This window comes from Halyomorpha halys, unplaced genomic scaffold (assembly GCF_000696795.3).
Source record: "Halyomorpha halys isolate HHAL.00 unplaced genomic scaffold, Hhal_1.1 Scaffold194.1, whole genome shotgun sequence".
NCBI classification, from domain to species: domain Eukaryota; kingdom Metazoa; phylum Arthropoda; class Insecta; order Hemiptera; family Pentatomidae; genus Halyomorpha; species Halyomorpha halys.
The window spans coordinates 391,115-418,952 of record NW_027108392.1 but is presented as its reverse complement, the minus strand read 5'-3'; the positions used below and the strand labels follow the sequence as shown (position 1 = coordinate 418,952).

Here is a 27,838-nt window from a genome sequence, read left to right as displayed (position 1 = left end):
TTAAATTTCTTATAATTGTAGAACCATCTCACTCAATGTCTCTCTGGGAGGTAGCTGCACTTTTCAGTAGTGAATATATAACTATTGTCAAAGAGAAGAGGGGAAAATGAAGAGGGAGTAAATGCTATGAAAGCTTGTTATGATATATATATTTATATGGATCTAAACTGTCCACTGCATGGGATTGGATTTGATGGTGTCAATGTTGCTAGTCAGATATGTCAACCATTGTCATTTGAATTGGGTTCCATTAAGAAGTTTTGTAGATACATTAGTTGTCTATGCTTCTTAAACGTGCATGTGCATTAAAATGTTTACTTTTTTACTGTTTAATTTGCCCAAATACCTTTTTTTTAAACTACACCATTGGACTACTTCTGTTTGACTTAACTCTTTAACAATAAGTCCTCTTCATTCTTGCAACTAACAAAATTAGCTATCCCACAGTTTATGAAAGTTAATGCAAGATATTAAAGCATAGAGCTAATGATAAATTTCCCAATTTTCACAAAAACTACAGCAAATTCCCGAAATTTTCTCAACCATGCAAAATCCAGATATATTACTAAATTTCCTGACCAGTTTACATGGAGGAAAATAATGTCAATATGACATTATTAATAAGTTCTGTAGATTAGCACATATGATACAATCTTCTGTAAAAATTATGAGTTCATATAAAAACTGAATAATGAAATATTTTAAGCAATGAACATTGAACAGCCAAAAAATTATTAACATTTTTTAAAATAAAAAGATCTCGCTCTACACTTCTCCACAGAAAGATAAAATAATTATCTATAAATTAAATTAGTATTGATTAATAGCATTCATGGTATCTATACTAAAATTAAGTAAAACAATATAAAAAACTATTCACTTTATTTAAATTAATAATACATCAATAACAAATAGTTCCTAATATGTACACTAAAAAAAGTCCAATAATAAGGTAATATAGTATAATCTTTAAATCAATCAGTACAATAGTTGTTCATAGAGAACAATCCCAAAAAGTTACATAACCTCAAATTCACAAAACATGCATCATGTTTAAAATCTAGCTATATAATATCATGTAAATGCATAGAACCAAGTACACATATACTTACATATTTCTTTCCAACACCAAGACATTTTTTTTTCGGTCTGAAATCCTTAATGTTTGAATTAATTTGAAAATTTGATGTTAAAACTTTTTTTATCTAGTACATACTTCAAAACACATTTTACCATAACATTTAAAATTTTGATTAGGATACACTGGATAACACATTCTAATTAAATTTATGTGAATATAATATATTAGAAATGACAATTTATTCAACTTTTAGGTGAAATACACCAACACCAAATTTAATAAAATTCATTTATCTCCTTTTCTCATCTCGCTTGTTATTTTCCTGAAAAATAAATATTAATATAAAAAATTATTCATGAAATATTATAATTTAAAGTAATAAAACTAAAACAAACAAGTACTAAAAAGAAAATACCTTTTGAGCCAAAATAATGAGAAGACGTCTGAAGATACCAATGAAGTCAATGAAAAGATCAACTGAGTGAGCAATGAAGTCTTTGTCACCATGTCTACGTTTCTCCATAATCAATTGAGTATCATACAGAACAAATGCACACATCAGGACGAGACCAACATAAAGGTGAGCCTGCAACATTGAATTAAATTTCTTTAGAATAGAATTAAATAACAACCGTATAATAAACTTATGTATAATATATTTTAAAATATCATATCACTCTTAAAAAAGTTATATTACTTAACTTCTAAAAACTAGACAGTACTAACTTATTAGTTTTTTCCCCCTATAAAATCAGGTATTAAACAATAGGGGGGCAGATTGATCATTATTAATCCAATAAATAAGTCGAGGCAGGTAAAATTGTTCAATTTGCATGCAAAATTGTCATGACAACCATGTTGGTGCTTCTAGATCATGCAACTAGTAAATTCTAAATCGAAAAAGAAGTATTATTTAGGAAGGAGATGATTTTAAAAAATTAAAGACCGATGTGAATCATCTGTGAGAGCTTCAGATAAATTTGGGGTCAGTCCTATCCTGTTTATTGTTGGTAAATAGTGAGGGCATTCTTAAAAAATAAGTTAAGTTCAATCATGAGAATGGACTGACAATATTGGCACAATAGAAGTTTTCTGATCAGGTGAGATTGGATTAGGACAGTATGGCCTATTCTGAGTGGGTTTTTAGCAACTTCCTCTCTGTGGCACCTGTAGTAGGATGTCGACTATTTACTTCTGTTCTGATTTACTCAGAGATCTTTCATCCCACATGGCCTACCACCTTTCAGATATTTTTATTTAAGAGGTATACTGAGTTTTGATAGAATAAGAAAGATGGTGTCTTTCTCGCAACTTTGCCTGCGAGCTTGTTGCCAACAATGCTCGAATGTGGCTTGGGACCCACCCATAGGAAATTTAGGGACACCCTGATCTTTTTAGAGAGCTCAATAAATCTGAAATCACACCACTTGTTTTTCAAGTTTGATTTCATCTTTCTTGAGTAAGGGCACTAAACTGATATGTCCAGTCTTCTCTGGGGATCACCTCTATCACAGTTACTTTTGGTACATCTTGATGACAAGCTGAGTTGGCAGAAGCATCATTTCTATCATTGCCAGATATACCACAATGCAAGGGTATCCATACGAAGATTATTGATTTACCATCCTGGAATAAGATCATTAAATTGTGGATTTCCTTTATTACAGGATGTTTACTTTTTGATTTAGTAATTGCTTTTAGAACATAACATTACTTGAGAGTCCATAACAATAATTCCCATAAGGACAGAGAAAACTCCAAGAAATTTGTATATCAGCTCTTCCCCATCTGTGACAACTAAACATCTAACCTAGCTCATGGCTGTTAAAGCATCAGTATAAAGCATTCTAAAGATATTTACTTTAGATTATATTTACTTAACAATTCTAAAAAATAAATTTGAATCTGTACTGGAATAAGTTTGTTTGGAGGCAGAAGCCAGGGACAGATTTATAGTAAATTTGGGAAAAGTCCAATTTCATAGACATCAGGCAGCTTCTCAATACATCTAAGGTTAGTTCTGAGGTCTGAAACCGTTTTTATAACTGCTTGCTGAAAACAACTCCTTCCAAATAGTTCTGCACCAAACATGACTTCTTTTATAAGGTGATGTGGAAGTAAATCTATTTTTGCAGTAAATTTTTAATAAACAACTAAAAATAATAAATATTACATTACCTGGAAGAGAAGTGTAGAAGACAGGAACATGCTAGCAAGGGAGAAAACAAACAGAGCAGACAGAATAGTAGTGATGGTACCACCGAGGAACAGCCATGATCCACGTCTTGCAAGAAGAGCAGATAGGGAGAAAGATACAAAAATGAGAGATGTAGCAAGAAGGGTGGTTGGAATGATAGATGGATCAATCAAAATAACTTGCTCTAGCAAAGGTCCCAATCCTAGCCCTGCAAAAGAAATATTGAAACATTAAAGGAAAATCAGTTATAGAAAATTTACGGGATAAATTAAATCACATTAAATAACTATATAAATAATACAAAGATGATAAAAACTAGTAAAAAAATATGTAAGCAAATACAAAACTTTCACAAAGAATGCAAAAATAATAATAAATAATATCTGTTGCATAGACACTTCAAGAATGCTAAATAAAAATAGTCATAGCTGTATCAATGAAATATTTATGCAAAAAATGAACTTAATTATAAAACAGTAACATCATGAATTCATCCAAGAGTAGTTTTGAGCATTATCCTATAACCTATTGAACCACACCTTGGTTCCTACAAACTGGTAATATTAGGATAATTAAGCATATAGTTGGTGAATAACAAATGGACTAATCAGAAATGAGAGAAAAATTAACTTCTATGAAGTACAATATAAACTGATTTTTAAAATTTTAATTATACCCTAGCAGTTGCCTAAATATGCTGTTTGACCAGGATCCAGTCACTGGGATTAGAATTAGAACTATAACCTTACGTTTCATATGTGAACAGATGAGTAGGTTTTGATGTTTCCCAGAACGCTAAGAAATTAGCTCTGGGAGATCCAAACTCTATTACTCTCCATATCACAGAAACAACGAATGGTGATTGTTGATATCCTTTAGCAAGTACTTTATTACTTATGGGTAGATTTAATTGCTTCAAAAGCATGATGAACAGCTTCATTGATCATCATGTATGCAGATCATCATTCGGGACCAAAGATTTATCTTCCTTAAACAAGTACATTTGGTGACACTTCTAAACCACATAGTGTACTGTCTCTAGTCATAAAATTCAGAAACAGCTACCTATTTTTTTTAAAGCAAAATTAGAGAATAGCCAACGACTATGATAATATATAAAACTAAAAATCATCAAAGGCTAAAGAACTCCCACAAAAATTTATAAAAACAACTTAAAACATAAACTTGACTGACTTCAATCATCAAGGATTAAAACTAATCAGAAGAAAGAATGTTTTTAATATGAACGATTCATGATTTAGCCAGCCTCAAAGCCTTCAAAACGTACTTTGGCATCAAATAAAAATCAAACAATTAAAAAAAATAAATAAATGACCAAATGGAATACATAATTTATAATGAATATTCAGAATATATAATAAATATTGTTTATAAAACACCACATAATAAAAACAAAAAGAATATTTTTAACACCATTTAAGGTCATATATTAAGAGTAAAGTACTATAAAAAAGTAATTAAAAAGAATATACAGCATATTAAAAAGAAGACAAAAGGAACATTCAATAATGATGAATTTCATAATGATGATGTGGCTCACTTATCTGTTTTTGCATTGAACAATGACTCAGCCATTTAAACAAAGCTGATTGGTGAGAAAGCGAATATTTTACCTACTAAATTAAGTATAATCCTTATTGTAATAATAATTAATATAACGCATAAATAATTCAATAAATAACCCTAATGTTTAATGTACTAAATACAATCCTTATATTTTTTAACTGATTAAGAATGAAAAATTAAATTCTGGTAATTTTTATCAAATCATAAAATATAATAATGAACAATAATCAAAAATCTTTACAAAAAAATGTGCCAGCCAAAATCGGAAATAACAACAATCTACAATCATTGATGTTACAATATGTTGTAATGAATATATAAAACTGGATAGTTATATTCTAGAAACAGTAAACTAATGATCTCATTTGATGTCATTTTTTCACATATGATGTCAAGTGTCAAAATATTTCCAATAACTAATTAAAACTTCTTATATTAACAATGCCTTAAATATAACAATATCATACCTGAACAAAATGAAAATCCAATGAGGAAACCCAGGCGCATCAACTGATTTTTACCATTGTCTTTGGTACAATTCAGGGCAACTAAAAATCCAATAGCACCCAACACAGTAATGAAGTTGCGAGAGAGAATATTGGTGTATAAATCTATGTATGCACCCAGTGCAGCAGATATAGTTGCCAATGTTAAACAAGCATAAACATTTTTCAAATGTATGCGCACTGGTTCTTCACTGCAATTTACAATAAGAATTAAATGAAAATTAACAAGGACCAAATTTATACAATACATGTCTACTTATTTCAACCTTAAGAACAATTAAAGTGTTAGTTTATAAAACAGAAAAAGAAAACTTTAAAAAAATTATAGCATAATTACAAAAACCGTACGAATTGAAGGAAATGATGGCGCTGAATTACCTTGAAACGAACAGGAATAAACATGAAAAGAATTAATTAGAATGTTATGTTTCGATTCTATAAGATAACAAAACAAAGGACTTACTATAAACTTAAAAACAATAATTCCAATTAACTTCGAAACGTCCGAACACATATATTCAACACAATTTAGGGAAGAAAACGTTAAGCATGATGCAATATCTGATAAATGTAGATTGATTAATAAAGCTATCCATAAAGTTGCATTTAAAAAAAAAATCGGTAAGATTATGAATGGCAATATAAAATAATCACTAAATTTTAAAGTAAAAAAGATACTTACATTTTGGAATTGAAAGTATTTATGAATGTACCCAACCCAGACGCCATGGTACAGTTTTCTTAAATAACTCTCGAAAGAATTCACAATATTGCAAGCAAAAAACAAATATCTGTTTTAAAATGCTCTTAGGACAACTCCAACAATGTCAAGAATCTAGAGAACACGAAAATTTCAATATGATTTCAACACAGTCACGTAAGACAATCAACTCACGACAGAATAATGACGTTTACATCAGAAATCTACAGGCAGATGTGATAAACAGAGCGCGTACAACTAAAGTAATATGATATCACAATTAACTATCAACAAAAAATATAATTACATTCATATTCCAGTGCAAATATTTATATTATATCCTTTTAAAAGCGTAATTGATATAACTCTTCCATCAAAATATAAAAACGGTTCAGTTGGTTAAAAAACCCGCCAAATTTGAATAGAAGCAGAAAATGTCTTTCGAAAGAAAAAGAACACAAAAGGGTACGTTTTACAATGAATAGAAAATTAATTTAGGTTAAGAATGCAAGCAAACATTATTATATGATGTTATGACCATTACTTATTTAAAAAATAAAAGTGGTAATGGCTGCTTCATGATACTAAGAACACTATGAATTGGTTCATAATTCAATTAACAAAATTAAATATTTATTCAAAATTTATATCGCCTATAATTGAAAATTTGGACTTTGTATTGAAAATTATTCTAATCTTACTAAAAAAAAAACTATTAATTAACATTTAACAAACCTGGAAAAGAAACCTTATGAAATGCATGGATTCTTAATGTGATAATAGAATATTTCTATGGATTCAACCATGGCATTTCGTGTGACTAAAATTGCTTCATACTTAATTTATTATGGTAAGTTATCAATATTATAACCATTAATTAATCATTGTATATTACTCATTATATGTTAAGAGTACCAAGAAAAATAGGCAATTTTTATCCGAAAAGTTCAGTAAAACTAATCAATGTTCCTCTTTTTGACAGTCGATATATTTTAATTAAGCAATATAAAAAATCAAATCAGTTATAGAAAAAGAAATTTATAGGTATTTAAAACATTTTAGGTTTGTTTCTTATAAACTACTATTATTTAATGATTTTTAGCAATCCAAACAAGATAAATAGCAAAGGCCAAACCACTAAAAAATGAGTAAACTTATAAATGTTAATTTTAAATGTTGTATAATCACCTGTTAATATTTTAATCCCCAAGCATTTATTTTCAAACCTAAATTGGATTTTTTAAAAATATACTGTCTATATTTCATTTGCAACCATTATTACAAAGAATGAATGTTTTAAATATATATATATTACACCATAGAATATGAAAAATTTATTAACCTTGGAAATAGGATACACAAATCACATTCACAGGAAATTTGGCATAATAAGTATTTAATTATTTTGGAAATATGATCTAATAGAATCAGTGGTTAGGGGTGTTACATATTGACATAATAGGCCAATAGCCAACAAAAATTTATGTAACTTTTGTTAGCGGGTTTTAAAATTGTTCAGCTGTATTTAACTTACATCTTTGAAATAAAATATTATAAAGGAAAATATGCACAAAACCAAAAATTTCTAAAATATACTAACAAAATTCATCCTCAGAAAATAAGCTGAATAAGAAAATGAGATTTTTTTTTCTTAGTTAAGTATTAACCTGAGGAGATAATAACAATTATGTACTGTAATAACAATTACAGAGGTGTAACAAGAATACTTATGCCTCAAGAATACTTAAAGTAAGAAATATTTTAAAAAATAATAATAATAAATTAATGTTTGGGAAAAACAAATTTAAAATTAATTTCACAATAAAAAAATATATAAATTGATGCTAACTATTAAAGATACTAGTACATTCACAAAAAGTATAAATAATACAGCATATTTTAATCTGTTTCACTATTTTGTACTTACAGATTTTTGCAAAACATGTTTATTTAAAGTTTTCCAAAATTTATATATTGCAGTTACATCTCGTTTCGTGAACCTTTTTGTTTCTGAAATAAATAAATTAACTATATAAAAATTGACAAATAATGTAATTCTCAAATTATTTACTTTTTAAAACACATGTAAAATTTTAATAATTAAAAAACAAAAACAAAATAAAAACATTATAAAGGGAATGGTGAAGCCAAGGGATTTTTTTTTTTTTTTTTTTTGGATAGAATAAGAAACTTGAATATTTAAAGAAATCTTTTTTATTATAAAATTTTAATGATATTAAAACATTATGTGAGTAAATGATCCCCTGGTTTATTTAGGAGCTAATAATTTATGCTGGAAACATTCTTGTACATTGCTCAACCAAATCTACTGGTAACTTGGAAACAATCTTTTTAATGTTGCGATCTAAAGAGACAGTGATTAGCGATAAAAATATTCAAATTGTTTAGGTTAATTGCTGAAGCATTATTATACTATTGAATACTAAAATATGTTTCCTAAAACTTTAAATCTGACATTGAGCAGAGTTGTCAAGAAAGCCATTGGTATTATGATAAATTATTGTAGTAACTTCATTGTCAATAAAATAAATCTAAGCAGTAGAAAGTCTCAAATAAAATACTTTTTCACCATTCATGTGAGCTTGAAAAGTGATCCTGAATTCTGCAGAATTTTAACCAATAATGTAATTTGGAATATATTGGTATTAATATACTTTAACTATTACTATAAAATCATTGCATAAACAAATGTTTTACAGTCATTTATTTTCCTGCAAAAATATGTAAATAATTCTTATTATAAATAATAAGAATATTTAAAAAAAATATATATATGGTATAATATTAAAATATTTTAAAAGAACTATAGTTGCATGAAAGTATTAAGCAATATACCATTAAGTTATATATCAAATGTAATGTAGGCATTGTGAGTTAATTAATAAAATATAAGTGAATATTATATTTTATTATTGTATATATAAATTCTGAATTAGTAAATATTTAATTTGAGTAGAAATTTCATTATGCATTTCAATCAGAGGCTCATATACCTGAGAATAATTAATTAATTTCAAGATTGCCCATGCAAAACCTGTAAGGATTATAAAATTTAATTTTTCATTACTTCACAGACCAATCAGCAACTGATTAACTCTATTAAAACTATTTTCTATAAAGCTAATTATTTAAAAAAGTTGATTTGATACAGAATGCCTTCAAGAAACACATTTTTAGCAGAACTGGTTGTTATGAATTGCAAGCAGGGCGTTAAATGATAAAGTTGAATATGTAGTATAGGCAAAACATCAAAAGTCTAAAAAAAAAAATCCTAGAAATTTCATCTTAAAAAATATTTACTCTTTATTTCTCAAAAAAAACAAAACGATGAAATCAGTTTCTACCTTAACAGTATTTTAGTGTGTATGACTTAATTCTAGCGCAACCCACAGCTGCAAATATCCATATTTTTAAAATAAAAACTGATCTGAAAAACTGTGCTATACAGAAATAAAATGGTTATAGTCCATAAAAATGTTAAAGTATAAAAATCTGATTGTTTGAAATAAATCTGTTGGGTTTTTAATATCATTACTAAATTAATACAGTTATCATTTTTATTTGCAGTGGCAATTTCATCTGCTGTTAAATATATCGAACCTATTTCCATCTCTAGAAGAGACATCTGCCTATCAAAATATCCTACACATTTATATGTTGTTCTTGGAGAAAGGAGTTCATTGATAGCTGAAAATGTATTACCTAACTCTTCAGTGGTAAACCGAATGATTTATATGATGACGATATTAAATATTTTCACTATTAATATTAAATGTACTAATAATGATTTTAAAAAAACAACTGATTTTTAGAATGGTGATTCTGAACTATCTGAATGCAGTGTCCAGCTAGTTACTTGTTCAACTTGTGTTATATTCATTATATTTCGACATCTTGACCTTCCACAAGACTGTCATTCACGAGGGAAATACAACAATACATGTCCATGTGACCATGTTCAAATCTCTGAGCAAGATAAAGTGTCCAGAGCTTATTTTTGTAATGCAACTGTTACAAGTGGAAACAAGGATTTATCTTATCACTCACAGACTAGATACCTGAATATTATTTTTTCATATAAAAAAACCCACAAGCATCCTTTTGATATAGAGTACATTGCAGAAAGTAAGAATTTTGCTTTCCCTCTTTAGCATTTTATTAATATTGTAAGTAATCCAAAATATTTGCGGTATAATACATTAAACATATTAAGCCTGTTTTTTTGGAAATAATTTAAAAATGATAATATAAAAAGAACTACATACAAAAACTAGATATTTTATAGATACAATTCTCAGATGATCTGTAATTTCAGGAAAGAAATTGACTGTTCTGTGCTAGTCAATTTATGATTTGTTCTGATTGTGAAAAAAATTCACATTCCCTATTCTCATTAAGCAAAGTTGATTGTATCTATATTTTAAATTCATTAACTTTTATCCTAATGATGTCTTAGAAATGCAGAAACACATTATTGACCTAGCAATCGAGTTGATAACATGGTTTTAGGTTAGCTTTCCTGTTATTATCCAACTTCCAGGAATACTGGAGTAATCAGAATAATAGAGGCAGTTGACCAGTGAGGAGGTGTTTGCTGTTGCTGATCATCTGTCACCTGTGATACTTTTTCAGCGTTCAGCGTGGACCTACGGGAGACACAGGTTAGTCAGTTCTTATATATTTAGTGATTGTGCGCGAAGTGACAATTTGCCTTCGATACATGGTTACAGGCAGGAGAAACAGTGATGAACAGAAGAGTGCGTTCTGCTAGTCTTAGTGCTGACAGTGTGTGCGACAACAACATGGCTGAGGCTGTAGCCCACGAGGAACAAATATCCCCCCTATCTCCGACTGACTCGTACCAGAAGGAAAGAGAGCAAGATGTCTGTATGGAAGAGGAAGAAGATGAAGATGCTGAAAACAAAGGTTCAAAGAGAACTCGAGATGAGGGTTGGGAAAAGGTAGAAGAGGCCTGGCATGCCTACAAACAGAGACGAATATTGTACGCTGTCGTCCAGGATGTTTCAGTTACAAACCCAACACCAGTCCTGCGTAACCGCTATGTTGTCCGGGATAACCAGCAGCTGCCCAATGAGCGACGTCCGCCACCCATCATCATAACACCTGCCATGGCGCAGCAGGCGGTAAAATCAATCCTCGCCACTATTGGGATTCACAAGTTTACGCTCAATAATTCTAGGCAAGAGACCCGCCTCTATCTAGAAACAGAGAAACACCACGATCAGGCCAGCCAGTTAATGACCAAGATGGGTATGATACAATTTCATACATTCACCCCCCGAGGTACTAAAAGGCCAAGAAGTGGGTCCTCTATGGCTTTGACCTCGATACCGATCTGAGTGAGGTAGCCATTGATCTCCAGGCAAAACTCCCTGGGTACAAAATGATAAGACTGCTCACGAAAAAACTCCCCAATGGACAAAAAGAGGAGAGAGACCTCATACAAGTAATAACGGAACACTATGTAAAAATCACGGACTTTCGAAAACTTGATGCTATAGACCACGTGCGCTTCAGGGTCTCTCCCTTCAAAGAGGATGGATGCCCGGTGCAGTGTAGGCGATGCCAACAATATGGTCATACCATCCGATATTGCCACCGTCTCGTGGTTTGCCCGCGGTGCTCTCAACATCACGAGTTAACCCAATGCCCTATGACAGGACCGACCAAATGCACCGTATGCGACAAGGAAGGTCATATGGCCACGGCACGTGATTGTCCTACTAGAGTCGACCTTATGAAACGTAGAGCAAAGAAGGACGACCCGATACCTCCACCAGTGCAACCAGTACCATCCAGAAGACAACACCCCAGCAGGAATGTACAGAGCAATGTTGCATTCGGTGAGCTTCTAGGTGGATCACCAGCCAACCAACAACAGCAACCGATGGCCCAGCCTGCTCTGGTGACCAGTGCCTCCAACAATCCTGCGATAGAACAATTATGTGCCCGCATGGACCAGATGATGGGTATGGTGACGACGCTGCTAGATATGATGCGCAAAATACTCGTGCGTCACTATGACTGATCACCTGGTCATAAATTATAGTGTCAGAGGCTTCTCACCGAAGCAGCCTGAAATAGAATTGCTACTACAGCAACATCGACCGTCAGTGATGGCACTCACGGACACGATGCTCACCTTCACATCGTCACGGATCAACTTCCGGGGATATGTGGTGTATCAAGAGGTCTGTCTCCCCGGAGCACGAGAGGGAGTGATGATTCTGGTCAGGAGAGACATTCCATCACGAAGCGTGCCGATCCCTGTGAAGACTACCGAGGGTACCCACCTGGTCTCGGTCGACGTCCGCTTCAAACAGCACTACACCTTCACCTGTGTATACAAGAGGCCTAGGGCTGGCCTGACTTCTGATAAGCTGCTGCTGCAACATACCCAGGCGAAGCATCAGCAGAATGCCCTACACACTGCCTGGTTGTGTAGCAGCAATAACCCGCTGGGAACTTACATCACTAAGACCAGGCTGGCACTATTTCACCCGGGGGTACACACGTTCAGGCACGCATGCTCTATACCTTTGAAGGCGAGTTCGTCACACCACCTGCGAGCAAATACCTTTTACATGAGGCTAATTGGGGGGATATAGGTCGAGCGTTTTAGAAGACCTACCAGCCATAAGCCAATATCATACTCCGGACGAGGTGGACACAGCAATTGAATGGATCACTAACACCATCAAGAGGGCAGCCAATAGGAACATCCCAAGGTTCGCTCCAGTCCCCAATGCCAACAGAAAGCCACCGAAGCACATCCTCGCTCTGATTGGCCAACGAAACAACCTGCGCAATGTCTTTATGCGCACCGGGGATTACAGCATAAAACCCGCCATCAATGCAATGACCCGGCAGATCGCATCACTCATGAAGAATTGGAAGACGGCGCTGTGTCATGACCAGCTTTGCAGAACCCACAATGACCCCAGACAGTTCTGGAGGCTGGTCAGGACCTTCGTTACCAAGAGGAGGACTGTGCATCTCACCGATGGGAATAACCTGATGACGTCGGGTGAACAGGCTGCCCTCCTGGCCTCAAGCTATGCCGCAGGGGATGCTCAGCGGACGACTAGTGCTCCTCCGCCACCACCAGGTAGACCTCCGAGCCCCGTCGAGAAACCCATTTTCTCCACTTTTGGCCGTCTAGAGTCGGTACTTCGTCGCACCAAGGGAAACAAATCCTCAGGACTTGACGAGATCCCCAATGTTCTACTGAAGATGCTTCCCAGGAAGGGTAAAGTTTGCCTTCTGAATATCTTCTGCTCAGCTATGAGGATCTCTTACTTCCCAACTGCCTGGAAGCGTGCGATTGTGGTGCCACTCCTCAAGCCAGGGAAGACGGGGAACTCTCCAGAGCACTATCCTCCGATCAGCCTCCTCTCGCACATGAGCAAGATTTTTGAGCGCCTCATACACGACCACCTCATGGATCACTGCAGGGAGGCTGCTGTGATACCACCCGAGCAAACCGGCTTCCAAAGAGGTGTCTCGTGTGATCATCATTTGGTGAAGTTGCAGGTTCACACCATCGAGCAAATGAAGAACAACTATGCAACTGCTTTCATCTCGTTGGACTGTAGCCAGGCCTTTGAGAGCGTATCCCACCCGCTGCTACTTCGCTGGCTGGAGGAGTTCAGATTTCCGGCAGCCCTGTGCCGATGGTCGAGAACTACCTCAGCGATAGATCATTCGTGGTCAGGGTTGGTGGAGATTTGTCGTCCCCAGCCCCCACCATCTGCGGAGTGCCTCAAGGGTCTGTGCTTGGACCTCTATTATTCGTAGTCTTCATAGCACCTGTGGTCGCCATCAAACATCGGCATGCAATGGTAGCAGCATATGCAGACGATATAGGGTCTACGCCTCCAGCATGAGAGCTGAACAGGCCCTCCACCACGCACAAGCCGCCTCTGCCACCATCGTAGCTGCTCTCAAGAAGGATGGCATCAGAGTTAACCCAGCCAAGACGGATCCCATCGTCATGTCCTTTCAGAAGGGCAAGAAGAGCAGACTACCCCAGCGGTTTGTCGTGGAATATCTACAACACCATCCTCTACCTCGGCGTGACTCTTGATCGGCACCTCACCCTCTCCAGTCATGCCAAGGGGAGACTCAAGCTGGCCCGGCAGAAGTCGCATAGGCTCTACCATCTCCTGATGTCACAACAACTTTAACTGCGCCTGAAGCTACAAATATATAAGGCCATTATTCGTACAACGCTGCTCCATGGTGCACCACTAATGAGACGCCTCTACAAAACGACACTAACCAACCTACAGAGTTTCCAGAACTCTCTCCTAAGGCGACTAGTATGAGGAACATCACTCCAGCGGGCCAGGAACAGAGAAATTTGTGTGCAGAGCTCCAACTCCAAACCGTGCCAGAATTCATAGGCCGTAAGCACATCAAGTTCTTTGATGGGCTGAAAGCCTGTGCCAATCTACTGTTTCGAGAAATCACCCCTCCACCAAGACCTGGGAGGTGGCAGAGCACTGTTCCCTTGATCGATGTTCTCGCCTTGGGAGGGACTTCTGGCTCTACAGCCTGAAGTCATCACTTCATCAACGCCAGGCGGAATAGCCCCTCCTTATTCCTAGTGCGCTTACGGCAGACTCATGCCATCATTGATGACACCCCCTTCAGCGGACCCGGCAATTTATCTTATAATGCCACTCTGGCAAACCAAGATCAATATTTGCCTGCATATATACATCCATTTTTATTGTATATATTTAATTTGTTCATGTTTATTTTTCTAGGTCAGAAAAAAAAAAAAATATATCCTAATGATGGTTAAATACTCCTAAAAAATATAGATAAATAATTTAAAATCACAGTGGGTAGAATATGTTACTGGATTGAGCTATGAATAATAATGATATGAAATTGCAGGAAATAGACAGTACTTAAAAGGAGTTCCTGGAGAATCAAACATTACTGTTGGAGGGCTTATTAAATCTCCCTTTTTCCCTAATTATTATCCACGGGACTTAGGAGTTGAGTATGTAGTTAGGTGCGTTAGTGCAGGAGACCATTGCAGAATTAAACTCAGTTTTACTGATTTTCTAGTCTCCCCACAATCCATAATGGAGGTGAGTATAATTATTCTATAAATTGATATAATTATTAATTTAGAACCATGATTTCTAACCAGAATTTGACATAATTTATTCAGATCATAAAACTTATATTGAGAAAGTTTTATGTTTCTCAATAAGTAATTATTTATTTTATTTAATAATTTATTATTATAGAATTATTATATTTCTAAATATAAAACACATAAATTTATTTAGATTTTTAATAATTTTATAATGTTTAATAATAAAACACATTTTATTTTCAAGAATATAGAATTGAAATACCAACAGTATTTTTATATTTTTATTAATTAATATAACTTCGTACCCTTCCACAGATTCACTACACTAACGTGACTAGATTAGTAGCTCAAAAGATTGTTTTGTTAAAGAGGGATCATGAAATTTAAGTCAAATTTATAATTGGGATTATTTACAAACAAAAAAATTATTAACTTCAATTTCATTAATTAAAGTATTTCATATTTTACAAGATTGATGACACCAAAAAAAAAAAAAATGGATTATCACTCTCTATATTTTTATTGAACTATATTATGTTCATGCAGCTAATATTTGGTGGAATCTGTTTCTCACGTTATTCACTGAAATGGAGAGGAATAAATTAATAAATATTATGGATGAAGAAGATGGTCAGGGTAGTGGTCAAAAAAGAACAAAATAGTTTTCAATTATTTATTATCTGACGTTTCGCCCCACTTTGTAGGGATTCATCATTTTTTAAAGTAAAAAAAAATGTATTTTCAAATAAGAGTATTAACAAAATTGTATAAGCACTAAACAAGATGCTTCCAATTAATAAATGAGGATGAGGTGTTAATAATGGACTGTAGATTAATAAGAGGAGATGGTTGGAGGGTGCGGTCAGCAAATATACATAAATAAACAAAAACCTTTTTATAAATAAATTTTTGTTTATTTGTGTTTCTTTTCTTACCACACTTCCGACCATCTTCTACTTATAATAAATGAGAAATTGAAATAAATTATAGAAAATTGTGTTTTAGTTTTATGACTCAACTGGGCAAAGATTGAAACTTACAAATGGTGTCAAGCCAAGACCCCCTATAGTTATAAGTACTGGTCCATCATTAATAGTAAGATTTTTAGCAAATGGTGGTTCTGGCTTAGGCTATAAGGGCGTATACTACTTTATATTGGGGGAACCAGAAGAATCGTCATTGATTCCAATTACAGGTAAGTCCCGTAGTTAGCCCAAGATAATTAGTTGTGTCCAGATACGAAGTAAAATTATTTGGCTAAAAAATTATGTAATTTAAGTTTATTCTCTGTTAGATATATTGCTCAGTATATATTTTTTATTTTAGTCCTATACTTATTTTGCTTTTCTCTTTCTCCACACTCATATATACATTTTTAAAATTTTATTGTTCAATTCAAACTTTTGATTTAATATCACATAATATAATAATAGCATTCCTCTCTTTCCTGCTTCTGAGTTAGAGAGGGTTTGTTGTGGAGGGTTTCATAACAAAAGACAAAGAGTTTGTGACTTACAGAGACACAAGCACCAATTGAGTCAACAAAGGAACATGGCGTCCCATTGTCCGAAGTAGTATCATAGTGTCGCCATCTACTGTTTTTTAATCAACTAATAAAACTTATTTTCTACAACAGGGTTTTTATAACAAAAGACAAAGAGCATGTGTTTCTGAGGGATGCCAACAGTTGACAGGCCTCAAACAAAGGGAAACAACATGATTGTCCCATTTTCAGAAGCAATGTTGTCATTAACAGTGATGCTTTATTCATAATTGTATTTAAAAATTGTTTACGTTACAAACAATTTTAACCACAAACCAAATAATAAAACTTATTTTCTACAGTATTTCCAAATTCATAGTTACTGTTCAATTCAAACTTTTGATTTAATATCACAATCAACAAATGAATAGGCTGAACAAAAAATAATTATGGTCAGGTATGAGGGAGAGAGTATCCAGTGGCACATCTTTCAGCATGTACGCTGCTGCCATTGAGCTTCCACATATGGTTGCAGATGTGCTAGAGCACCTTTATCCAACAGTTCATGAGGGCTCTTGATGCTATTCCAGAACTTTATTTATGGAGGAATGCACAATACTCAATTACTACATATCTTTAGTCTCACCCATAAAACCCTTATAACTATTACGAAAACTTCAAATATGAACATAATAATGTTACCAATAATCCTAATCCTTTACCTAAAACACTTGGTATTTCTTCTTATCCATATATCCTCTATGAAGATTAAAATAGCATAGCTCAGCAACATTTTGTAATGACTATTGGAATCCTAGTTTTGATCAGATGCTTAAGTATCTATGGCTTACTCAGCATACACTGCCTTGCAGGAATAGTGATGCTGCGGGAGTATCTTTTTGAGTCTTGATTTGATAGTTTTTTTTTCTTGAACTATTTATTGTATGAATGTAATAAATAAGATGGTATTATTACTGACAGTTTATAAGTGGTAGATTGTAATTTTTTTAAATAAAAATTTTTTTTTAACAAATCTCGTATCAATTCTTGTATTTATATAAACAAAGTATTTTTCAGACTGTGGAGGTGAAGTGCAAAATATTGGAGGAGCTATAACTATGATGAACATGGCCCAAGGACAGAATTATAAATATTACGATTGTGTTTGGTTAATAAAACCAATTATTAATTATATGAATCGAGAAATGCTTTTATATACCTCTGTCATAACATTTAATAACATGGGTAAGTTAATTAGTCAAGTTAATTTTAGATATCTTCACAATTTAATTTAATGGAATAACTTATTGCTTGAGAAATTTAATTTAATCCCTTACTTAATCACACAGCAGGGGTTTCCAAAATGTAAGTTACCATTTTAGTATATAGATGAGTGGTTCCCAATCCATAACAGTCAGGAGATCATTAAGCCAGAAACTGAACAGAGTGCAGACCACCCACATTTCTGATTCTGAAAAGGTAGGTTCCCCTCCTCCAAGAGAATGATTGGAAATTGTTCTGCTTAAAAGTCCATTTTGAGATGGTTTTATAGTGGCTTTTAACTAACACTCAAAAACAATAAAACACTTATGACAATAAGTATTCACAAAATATGTACTACCGGAACTTCTTGTAGCCAAGGCTCCTCTCATGGCCTAGCTTTGGTCCTGCTAAGGAACCAAAGATCTAGATGATTTAATCTAAAACACATCCAATGGAGAAAGGTATAAAACAAGTTAGCATCCTTGAATCATTGTTGTTTATAAAATTTATGGATGGGATAAAAAGAATGTAAAAAAGAAAACTGGTAGACAAATTTACAGACTGAAAATATTTATGCAGATGATAATTAAACTCACGTAGAAACTAACTTTATGATATTCAGAGCTTGTAAGAAAACTACTTATTGCATTTGATATTTTATATGATTTACATTCCTAGCCTCTCTATTAAACATAAATGGGAAAGTAAATTAGAACATCGTAAAGAAAAACAATCCTGAATTCTGATAAATATATAGCACCATAGTTGGTGTATGGGAGTAATATAACACGCTTTCGATGTAATTTTCTTTCCAAGGAAAGCTGAACTATGGTGGACAAGTATTTAAGCAGAGTAACATCAGCCATCGCCAGTCAAAATGATATGACCAGCTGGAAGATCTCTGATGCAAAAACTCTTGTCAATTTTATAATTGTTTTTAATTAATAATATTTTTTTTCCATCTGTTTAAGTGGCATGAAAATAGTTTATCTCTTTTAATTCAAAACTGAATTCAGTTTTTTTGGAAAAATTGTGGCTAGAATTTATTTATTACTATGTACATTCAGTTTTAAAAAAACTAAATTAATTATCATTGCATGGCAATATTGAGCATTGATTACCAAAATGTAATTAATTAAGATCTCATTTTATTAATTTCTTAAAGAACGTATTTACATATGATAGTTATACAAATATCATTTAATATCATAAAGATTTTTTTGGAAAAATAAAAGTATCAAAAATAAAGTTTGGATATCATTTAGCTATATCTACAAAAATTCCATATGTGGATATGAGTAACAGTCATGGATTTTGTTTTCAGGAGAAAATTCAGAGATTCTATTATATGAAGGACAGACATCAGAAGGAAAGCTTTTGGACATTGTCAAGCCTTGTTTATCATCTCCAAATACCAGAGTCGTATCAATACAATCAGGGTTTTACATTTCTCTCAAAGCCACTTTTACTAATACATCGCAGTTGGCTATTGTATATTCTGTATTCTCCAATATCGGTAAGTTAAGAAACCACTTGTTTAACGTACTTCAGTTTATTAAATGTAAGACAATGACCAATGACAGTAATGTTAAAAAAAAAAATCTGCAAATACTTACTAACAACTTATTAAATTCTTCCTCTCCCTGTCCCCACTAATATTAATGTTGTGGTTTCAATGAAAGGAACTATGAATGATAAAAGAGTAGTATGCCAAAACATGAAAGCATTCTTGACCTTGGAGACAAATAAATATACCATAATTGACTAAAGCAAGTGTGTTCAGTTTTAACTAGGTGAAATAATCAATTTTTTATTTTATTCAGACTGTAATGGTGCTCAGTTTCTTTGTCATAATGATCGCTGCATCAGCAAGCAACTGTATTGTGATGGTTTTGATCATTGTGGAGACAACAGTGATGAACCTGACACTTGTTCAAGAGGTAAGTATTTTTTGTTCTAATTTTTATTCAATAAAAACTAATTCAAATCATGGCTGAAATGAAAATACCCAAGAATATATGTATATGTATATATTGATTTGGATCAGGTTGCTGGTACACTTTAGAAAAACTGGATACTTTGTAGGTATATTCTTGATGGTTTTGGTAATTCAAATTTAATTTTTATTTACCTAGTTTCCAAAGAAATCTTATATACCATTTATCTAATTTAAGCTATGGAGTATTTATTAAAGGATTCAGTGTAATTTAATTTTATTAATTTATCAAAATATGCAGAATTTTCCCAAAATAAATTTTGGTGTTGGAAAGGAAAGAGTATTATAGAATAAATTAGGTAGTGAATCACTAGATATAAATGCGTGTATTCACTCTTAGCACAAAATAGCACAAAATTTTTAATGAAGGTGACTACACACTTATAGGGCTGGTATTAGGTTCTTAAGAACTAAAGGTTTGAGCTGAATAATCATTGATGTTGTAGAAGCATTGCCCCATGCTAATAGTTCAAAATTCAAATATTACTTAAATTTTTAATCCTCAATGGAACAAGTGGGTTACAATTATTTGTCTATTTCTTATATCAAATCATACCTTCAATATAATGCATTATTATTGCACGTATATATTTATTCATTTATATGAAAATTTAAACAAACCTAGAATATAAATTAGTTCAAAAACACTAAAATGTAAGACAAGGAAGGACTCCTAGACCCACATGTCACCCCTATTTATTAAATAATTATCTAGTAGTTATCATTTATCTAATTGATTAATCACTAATTATATATTATTCATAATCTTTAATTGTATTGTGTTACCCCTGAAATTAATTTTTTAATTTATCTCAAGTAATTTTTTTACCCAATTAAGTTATTATCTACCTAATGCAATAGAGGACATGATTTGGAAACGTTCATTCATTCATTTATTTGGTTATGTATATATATTTAATAAGAGCTTATATTATTTTAAATATAATAGTTTCATACAAAAAATGCCTAATTTGGTCACCACTGCAGTACCCAGCAGGTAACTACAATAAAATTGACCAAGAATATCTATCCATCAGCTTTTAGAAACCAATTAATCCAGGCCTAAGTCTGGATAAATTTTCATGTCCAGGTAACTTAGCCTTAATTTCTTATCCACTGAGAACTCTAGGGGATAAACCTTAAAATATAATTTAAAAAAAAAAATTGGGGTACTAATTCATTCAGCTTATATTTTTAATCTGAATCCATTATTCAACTAATATTGGAGGTTGATATTACAATCAATTGATATCGATTAATTATTATACCTATAATAATTTATTATTTATAATAATGCAGATTGGAAAATGGAGCCAGTTGATAGAAGATGGTATACCCACACTCCAAATTATTACTTTCCAAAAACTGATAACTATTTAGATTTGAAAACAGCTACACTAATTTTTATCCTAAGTTGTATTGGTAAGTACTCTGTCTAAATTTATAAAATTGATAGTACTGGAAAATATTATTGTCCTTTAAATGATTATTTTTAGGATTGGCTACACTTTTGACTGCACTTCTCATGTTGGTCTACAGAATGGGCATAAGGACAAGGCAACAAAGGGATTTACAAGAAAGACTTCAATCAATATCAGACTTATTCGGTATTTTTTGTTTGTTTTTTCCTGTATGGTTATCATATAAAAAAAATATTCCATAGAAACATATTTTTTTTATTATATAACAATCCTCTCAAATAATTAAATTGAATATGAAGAACACTCAAAATGATTTCAACAAAGAGTTAGTAACATTGAAAGCCAAATGAACAAGAAATAAAGTAATAAGAAAAAGTAAATGGATGTTATAAAAACAAATTGGCCATTAAACGTCCAATGGTTTGATTAAATAAGCCTTTCAAATAATATAAAATTTGAGACAATTTTTTTAATACAACGCAATAGCAATTCATAATCAATTAGTTTAATGAAGCATTATGAAATATAGATATGATTGATATCTTGAAATAGTTTGTGAATTTTTAAGCTGATTTGACTCCATTTGCTCATTTTCTGTTACACTTAGCTCATTAAAAATGATCTTGTCCATATTCAAGTTAGATCAGATTTTTATTTCATGGAACCACCACAAAATTAAAGTCAACCCTCCAGGCCGGATTTGAACCACCACCACTACAGTCATGAGGCAGTCTTTAGTTGACACTCAAACTCCCTCGGTTACAAATCACCCCTAAATATACATACCTTTTTCATTTAAATGATGAGTAGGTGCATGGCCAAGTACATCTGATTAATTGAATAAAATCTATCATTTATGTAGAAAAAAATGATTAATAACAAAAAAAAAATAATAATAACTGGCTGCACAAAAATTGTCTTAAAATTGATTGAAAGAAAACAGTCTTTTCCTAAATCATCTCAAGCCTGATCACACATGTGCAGAAAAAATATTATGGCCTCATACATTTTGGAACTTTTCATTAAACAGTTACTGCCATGTTCCTATGGATCCTAGCAAGATGCTATATAGCCTAAAGCCTACCTTCATAGACTATCTACCAAACACAAAAGGCATTTTTAAAATCATACTAGTAGTTCTTGAGACAAGCGTGTTCAAAGGAACAAATTCATAAGATTTATATAATAATACAGATAGATAAAAGATAAGGGTTTTCCATATGAACATAACCAGAATAATTTTTCCATGGTTCAACATGCTGTAACTATATAAGCCAATACTGGTCCAATTTAGATGATTATATATAATTTTATAGATCTTTCTAAGGATCATTCTTCAATTTTGGTATTATTTGAAAATTTAATATTGATCCACCAATTGGAAGATTCTATTTTTATTTATTTTGTTTTTCTCTTATTATAGGCTTCAAATCGTTAATTGTTATCTAGTTATAAAATATATAACGCTAGTTTCGTCATTCCTTAGCCTTGTCACAAAGAGGTAGCTGAAACTTTGTGCCTTCCGCGATCGTCATAGGAGCTTAACTGGCAAAAAAAACTTTGGGGTTAAACCGTGGATTATTCTGGTTTGAGTATTGAACCCTGGATTGTTCGGCGAGAGAGATCGCCTTCCATCAAAATTTGATCCAAGAACTGGCATTGGAGGATCAAAGAAGTTACATTAATTTTTTGAGGGTCTTTGAAGAGACCTTTCAATTAAATAGTATGGTAAGGGTCGAACGCGATCCATGATACATCATTTCTGCAGCTACTTCCTTCATGCGTGAGGTGGAGTGGCATAACTTCAGGAGTCCTCAATGCCAATGTTTCTAGATTTGATCCAAATTTAAGTTCATATGACTCAAGTAATTGAAATACTTCCCTCCACATTTCTCCTACTTTTTGTTTATTGATTTCGTGTTTTTAGTATTAGTCAATTTTGACCTAACGATTGTTTAAATAATATCTGAAACCAATGTGGTTAACTTATAACTATTTGACCCTATACAGCAAAATGTTTACAAATAAATAAATAATTAAAATTCTATAATGGTGCCATTTGCTGACATCTTATTGATTTAAGTTATTTTATCTCTCTGAATGAGCACAAAATGTTGGATGTTTGCTACCAGACTTTACCAAGTACCAAGCCCTCGCCTTACTTGTAGAGGGTTAATACCTGACCACCTCAGCAAAGCTTTTAAGAAATACAGTACGAAGATCCTAACTTTGATAAATGAAACTGTTATCAAAGTTGAGATTGCAGTGCAGATCTAAGAGACGCAAGTGTACTCTTAAGCGCGGGTAGGAAAGCGGGAGTTCTGATACTGCTCGGTTTTTGGAATTACGTTAGCAATAGAAGAGTTTTTTCTCAATAAATATATAGCTACATAAAAAAAAAAAAAAAAAAAAAAAGGGAAAGATCATCAATCATTTTTTCCATATCGAATTCCCAAATATTTTTTTAAAATTTAAATTACTGAACTGTTATAGGTCTTAGTAACTATTACCAATCAAGGTTTACAAAAATATCTTTCCTCGGATGTAGTATTCACTTAATTCTTAAAAATATTCTATACGCAGTCTATATATTCTTATACTTTGTTTCTATCCAATTGATGAACCGATTGAAGCTTTTCATAGGTGTCCCATATTTCCAAAATTTGCATTTGAAGAGCAGAACAATTTTTTCGCACTTAACATTTCATACACACCACTGCACCTACTTTTGTAATCACTGATCTAAACATCGAGCTAGTTCCCGGAAATATTACCATTTTTTTAAATATGTTAGTAACTCGACAATGAATGATACAATTTTAGTTTTTTAAGGTGAGGTCTATGTTTTCGATTACGTTTTTGGCGTTGCAGCACAGTGTGCTGTCCTTGATTCATACAATATTTCTGTGGGTACAAAATATGTATAGCGAATAATCATAGATTTAAAATTAAAGGTATAAAATTTCATTATATTTATTATTAGATAAATTATATTAAACGGTCGCTAAAACACAATTCCTGGAGAATAGGCCAGAATTTATATCGGAAGACATCGCTGTCAAGTAACCATTTCATTAAAAGATATAACTTTAGCACTATTATTAACTAATGTATATAATATATACAACAAAACAATTGACCAGTCAAACTTTTCTATTAAGTAATGTTTTACTGTAATAATGGTAGCTTATATAATTTAATAAGATATGAAACTTTCTTGTAGGGTAGAACACGTAAAAGATGAACCCAGTTAATTATGTAGGAGCAACAAGTTACAAACGTGTCCGAATGACAATAAAAATATCATAGTAAGAAAATATTTGAAGTTAAAGTTTTGAATGATGCAAGGCAACAAATTGGCTAAATTACTAACAATACTATTTCATTAAACAATGATTCAAATGCTAATTATGTTTTTTTTATTTTCTGACGTTACAATGACAAGTTTAGTTTCAAAATAGTGTTTATTGCGCTTCAACAACCTGCTACATCCTATGAACACAACTGACAGGCCATAATAACTCATCCTAATCAGTACATTTATAACCTTCTCTATTTTAGAAACTGATAACGTTCAACTTATTCTGCTGTTATTTGTTGCATAATGATTCTGGATTTTGTGTCATTGACATATCAGTATTATGTTGCTACATTACTTCTATTATCAATTGAATTGAAAATGAATATGTTCAATGTATCCAAAAAAAGATACAAAATGAGCCCAATTTATGTAATTTAGTGTTGTGGTTATGGACTGAATGATGTAGATGGTGAGTCAGTTTTCTATGTAACTAATCAAATACACAATTAAAAGAATAGACTACGTATTGAATGAAATATTTATTTCAACAATGTCCTTGTCAATTTGTGTAGAAGGAGCCCATATATCCGAAATGGATGCGAATGATGATCCACCAATATATGAGCCTCCTCCGAGCTATGAAGAGGTAATGAAGAGAGAGAAAGAAAAGATAGCATCAAGAAGTAACTATTCGAGGTATGCTAACAGGTTTTAGTTTTTACTATCATAATTTTTTTAAACATAAATTTCATGAAATTTGAAAATGTTTATGAAAGAAATTTAATATTCATTTGTTGTAATCTAAGCTTAAATGCTGTAACAACTGTTAAACTCCCAGATTCACCTCCACCACCTTACAAAGGTAAACATTACTCTTAAACGTTATTGTATTAATCATAACTATTTTAATTATATTTTAGTTCATTCTGTATTTAGATGAAATTAGGGCAGTGACAGAAGAGATAAATGCATGGGCCCCGTTCTATGACAATATTGATGGTGCAGGACCTAGTACAGGATCTAATTCAAAAATTATTAGAGAAATATCAACAGCTCAAAGGAAACCCTTTGATATTAGGTATTAAAAAAAATTGTATGTTATGTATCCTATTTTTTCTATCGATGAGTATCTAATTTAATAATTCTCCCTATTATTGATTATATTTGCTGTTTAATTTAAAATTAAGTATTTTTTACTTTATGCACATTACTACATAAACAGGTCTTTTTTTTTTTATGTGAAGGGAAAGTAAAGTATTTTAGGTAATACTTAAGATAACAACATGATGCATAATAAACTACAGAAGTCATTATCAGTAATCCATCGGGATTACTAGACTATTTGATACATTTATGTGCATGGATTAAATGCGATACCTTAGTTGATTATAACTCATTGTGAGGCATGTTTAATGATTATATAACTAAAACTAAAAGAAATACCATCTATTTGACCACCACAAACAATTACCCTCTTTGACTGAATCAAATTCAACAGTGCTGTTGTTGGAAAGGTGGTAAAAAGTGCGTTTTCTGATTATGTTTTATATGTCATGATACTCTTATAATAGTTTAATATTGTAGATCAGTGGTTTCTAACAAACTTTTCAAAGAACCCTTTCTTCAATTCCTAAAAATCATAAAATTTGTTTTCTATTAAAAGACATGGATAGGTACTCACTATTGCATTAACATGGTATGTTTTCCATGGGCTCTTTGGAATTATTAGTGAAAATTGTTCCATATATCTCAGCAAACATATTTTACTATTTATAAACATGGGTCTATATTGTTTACTATAAACAATAAACACTTCCCTTGGAGCGGCAAAATCTCTTAAAATCCAACTTCACAAAAAAAGTTGAAAATGCCCCCACAAACTACTATGACTAAATAAGCAAATGCTCTTACTACTATCCGTTAAGTCTTTCTTTTAACGATATGTGCATTGTTCTTCGTATACCTAATTAAGGAGGTACAAGGCTCATATGTTGTGACAAAGATACAGGTCTGTAAGAATGAATTAGTACAAGCGTTTTATTTTTGAATATCTTAAATCGGAGGATAGCTGACCTAATAGCTTATATTAACTATAGACACTTGTGACAATGGTCATTCATCACATTAAAGTTTATTCTAAGTTTTCAATTAACACAGTCATTAATTGAGGTATTTAATAAATCAATAATAATCTATAATTAATCAAATTAATAAATAAATAATAAAAAATATCGGGTGTCTTCATAATTCATTTATGAAATAATTGAAGATATGAGTTGAGGATGCTATGTGACATTTTGGAAAAACAAAGATTTAGACCTGGAAGAACATTTATATGAACCTTTTAACAAAGCACCTTGGTTAATTTATTTAAATCTAAAATTGTGGTAGTTTTAAGAAGTTAAAAATTGAGGTTTTCTTTCTAAAATGGAGATAAGAAATTATTTGATCAAATTTTTTTCTAATTAATTTTTTTGTAAAATAAAATAGTACATTTAAGTACTTTTACTGTTAAATTTATATTAGTTTATTTTTAGATCTTTTCTTGGAAGTGTGGGTTGTGGACTGCGTGATGAATGTGACTGTGCTGGAGCTTGTAGCTGTGCACTAACTCGTCGTAGCAACTTTTCAGCTACATGGTCCCCAGCATCTTCCCGCATGAATGCAATTGATAATCTCTTACAGAATATTCACTCACAAAATCGGAATCCTGAGTCGAGTGATGGAAAATCTTGTGTAAAAGGAAGCCTATCTGCAGATAATATTTTTCAATCAGAGTGCATTTAGCTTTATTTTTATACTTGGACTGCTTGTAATTAAATATAAATATATTTGTAAATAATAGATCACAGAGATTTTAAAGATATTTTATTACTTAATAATAAAAATAATTAATATTGATACCATAAATAATATTGTAGGAATTAAAAGTGGATAAGAATTAGATCTAGCAATTTCATCATCTAAGTTTACCTTATCATGTATTCTTTTATCAACACAGTGAGTATTAAGTTAGTTATTTACTTTGTCATGAAATTAGTTATTAATTTTTAGTATTGTTACAGTTTTTATCTAAGAAATGATTTTATCTATTCTTTTAATTATAGTTTAATTTAGATTAAATAAATACCAGTATTTTGTTTGTA

General features: G+C 32.0%; 2 protein-coding genes across 10 annotated transcripts; one reads left to right on the top strand and one right to left on the bottom strand.

The window, feature by feature from the left end:
• Positions 1 to 865: 865 nt before the first annotated feature.
• Positions 866 to 8,089, bottom strand: BI-1 (Bax Inhibitor-1). Of its 2 annotated transcripts, none has more exons than XM_014418401.3 (5): positions 7,999 to 8,089; positions 5,333 to 5,562; positions 3,260 to 3,486; positions 1,497 to 1,667; positions 866 to 1,403 (listed from the first exon to the last, which is right to left on the bottom strand). In XM_014418401.3, the coding sequence occupies exons 1-5, from the start codon at positions 8,013 to 8,015 to the stop codon at positions 1,371 to 1,373; spliced, it is 678 nt and encodes a 225-aa protein (XP_014273887.1). In that variant the 5' UTR covers positions 8,016 to 8,089; the 3' UTR covers positions 866 to 1,370. The 2 variants fall into 2 exon arrangements, with proteins under 2 accessions (XP_014273887.1, XP_014273886.1); XM_014418400.3 differs by lacking the exon at positions 7,999 to 8,089 and adding an exon at positions 6,054 to 6,284.
• Culd (CUB and LDLa domain) lies at positions 6,375 to 27,838 on the top strand. 8 transcript variants are annotated; one of them, XM_014418397.3, is made up of 14 exons: positions 6,375 to 6,536; positions 9,660 to 9,808; positions 9,905 to 10,217; positions 15,018 to 15,217; positions 16,234 to 16,423; positions 17,789 to 17,956; positions 19,299 to 19,490; positions 19,798 to 19,914; positions 21,270 to 21,392; positions 21,467 to 21,577; positions 25,265 to 25,388; positions 25,499 to 25,554; positions 25,629 to 25,770; positions 27,230 to 27,838. In XM_014418397.3, exons 1-14 carry the CDS (start codon positions 6,506 to 6,508, stop codon positions 27,477 to 27,479), a joined length of 2,166 nt encoding a protein of 721 aa, XP_014273883.1. In that variant the 5' UTR covers positions 6,375 to 6,505; the 3' UTR covers positions 27,480 to 27,838. The 8 variants fall into 8 exon arrangements, with proteins under 8 accessions (XP_014273883.1, XP_066902806.1, XP_014273885.1 ...); XM_014418399.3 differs by lacking the exon at positions 6,375 to 6,536 and adding an exon at positions 6,633 to 6,921 and having other exon boundaries at positions 27,219 to 27,838; XM_067046704.1 differs by lacking the exon at positions 6,375 to 6,536 and adding an exon at positions 6,660 to 6,921 and having other exon boundaries at positions 9,660 to 9,787.